The 1,158-nt window shown below is 38.6% G+C and overlaps 1 protein-coding gene across 1 annotated transcript in view; it reads left to right on the forward strand.

Moving 5' to 3' along the window:
• Window positions 1–223: 223 nt before the first annotated feature.
• The window catches only part of LOC101858843 (basic proline-rich protein-like), a 16,679-nt gene continuing 15,744 nt past the window's right edge, over window positions 224–1,158 (forward strand). Inside the window, exon 1 of the mRNA XM_005093264.1 lies at window positions 224–260. Coding sequence (XP_005093321.1) covers window positions 224–260 — 37 coding nt within the window. The remainder of the gene's footprint in view (window positions 261–1,158) is intronic.

A 1,158-nucleotide genomic window follows, 5' to 3' on the forward strand; every position in this document is an offset into this window, starting at 1 on the left:
CACACACACACACACACATATATATATAAAATATAGAAATATAATATATTTGTGTGTTGCTGGGTTTTTTTACATTATATTGACTAATGTTGTAAAGCGCATAGAGCATGCTCTTGAGCATGGATATGCGCTATATAAATGTAATTGTTATTATTATTAATGCCACTGTGTATGACCGCCACGCCACCTGCTAAAGACAGTGACTTTTTTTTCTCGACAATGGATGGCTGTCTTCGACAAACTGGACTGGATCATTGTTGGTAGAAATTCCTACGTGTGTTTACAGTTCTAAGGTACAGACAATCCTGTTGTAAAAAAAAATTAAAAAGAAAACAACCTCAACCGAAAGCAATGATGAAAAAAAGGTGTGCAGACGGCAGACAGATATTTGATATGAAAAAAAGGAGCAAATCACACCAGAACAGCCGCCAACCACCCATTCACTGAGAACGGAGATCATGGATGAATGCAGTGGGTCCAGTTAATATAGAAATTCAGGGCTCAAAGTGAATTTTAGAATACAATATCAAAACAGGTCCAAGAGAAGCACGCACGCTTGGCTTTTTTTCAAATGACTCAGATACAAAGTAACGGTTTTTCTCTGCTTTCTTTCAGAATTGTAAAAGAAGTATAAAATCAATTAGGCCCAGAGAAGAACAGTACGACCCAACAGCTATAGTTAATGACAAAACATGAAACCCCATTACTAACAGCTCCAAAATCAAATCTAGATGGAGGGAATATTTCTCAGAACTTTTGAACATCACTCAAAAGTAAACAAACACAGAGTTTTTACCAAGTCCCCCAGAGGAAGAAGAAGTGAGAGAGACTGTGGAATGTATAGAGGAATTTCACTGCTAAGCCATGTGGGCAAGATGTTCGCCAAGATATTGGAATGGCGAACAAGACACAAAGTTGAACAATTCTGAGTGAGGCCCAAATGGGATTTAGCAAGGGAAGAGGATACACCGACGCAATATATTTGCCCTGCGACAAATGTGCGAAAGGGCAATAGAACACAACATGGAACTAAACATAATATTTGTAGACCAGGAGAAAGCGTTCAAGACCCTTATGTCTATTCAGGTGTCCCAAAAACTGCATTTGTCGTTTCCTGATTGTTTTTAACATTGAGCGTCCCACGTGGGCTTCATCAAA

The sequence above is a fragment of the Aplysia californica genome, unplaced genomic scaffold, assembly GCF_000002075.1.
Source record: "Aplysia californica isolate F4 #8 unplaced genomic scaffold, AplCal3.0 scaffold00060, whole genome shotgun sequence".
Taxonomy (NCBI): domain Eukaryota; kingdom Metazoa; phylum Mollusca; class Gastropoda; order Aplysiida; family Aplysiidae; genus Aplysia; species Aplysia californica.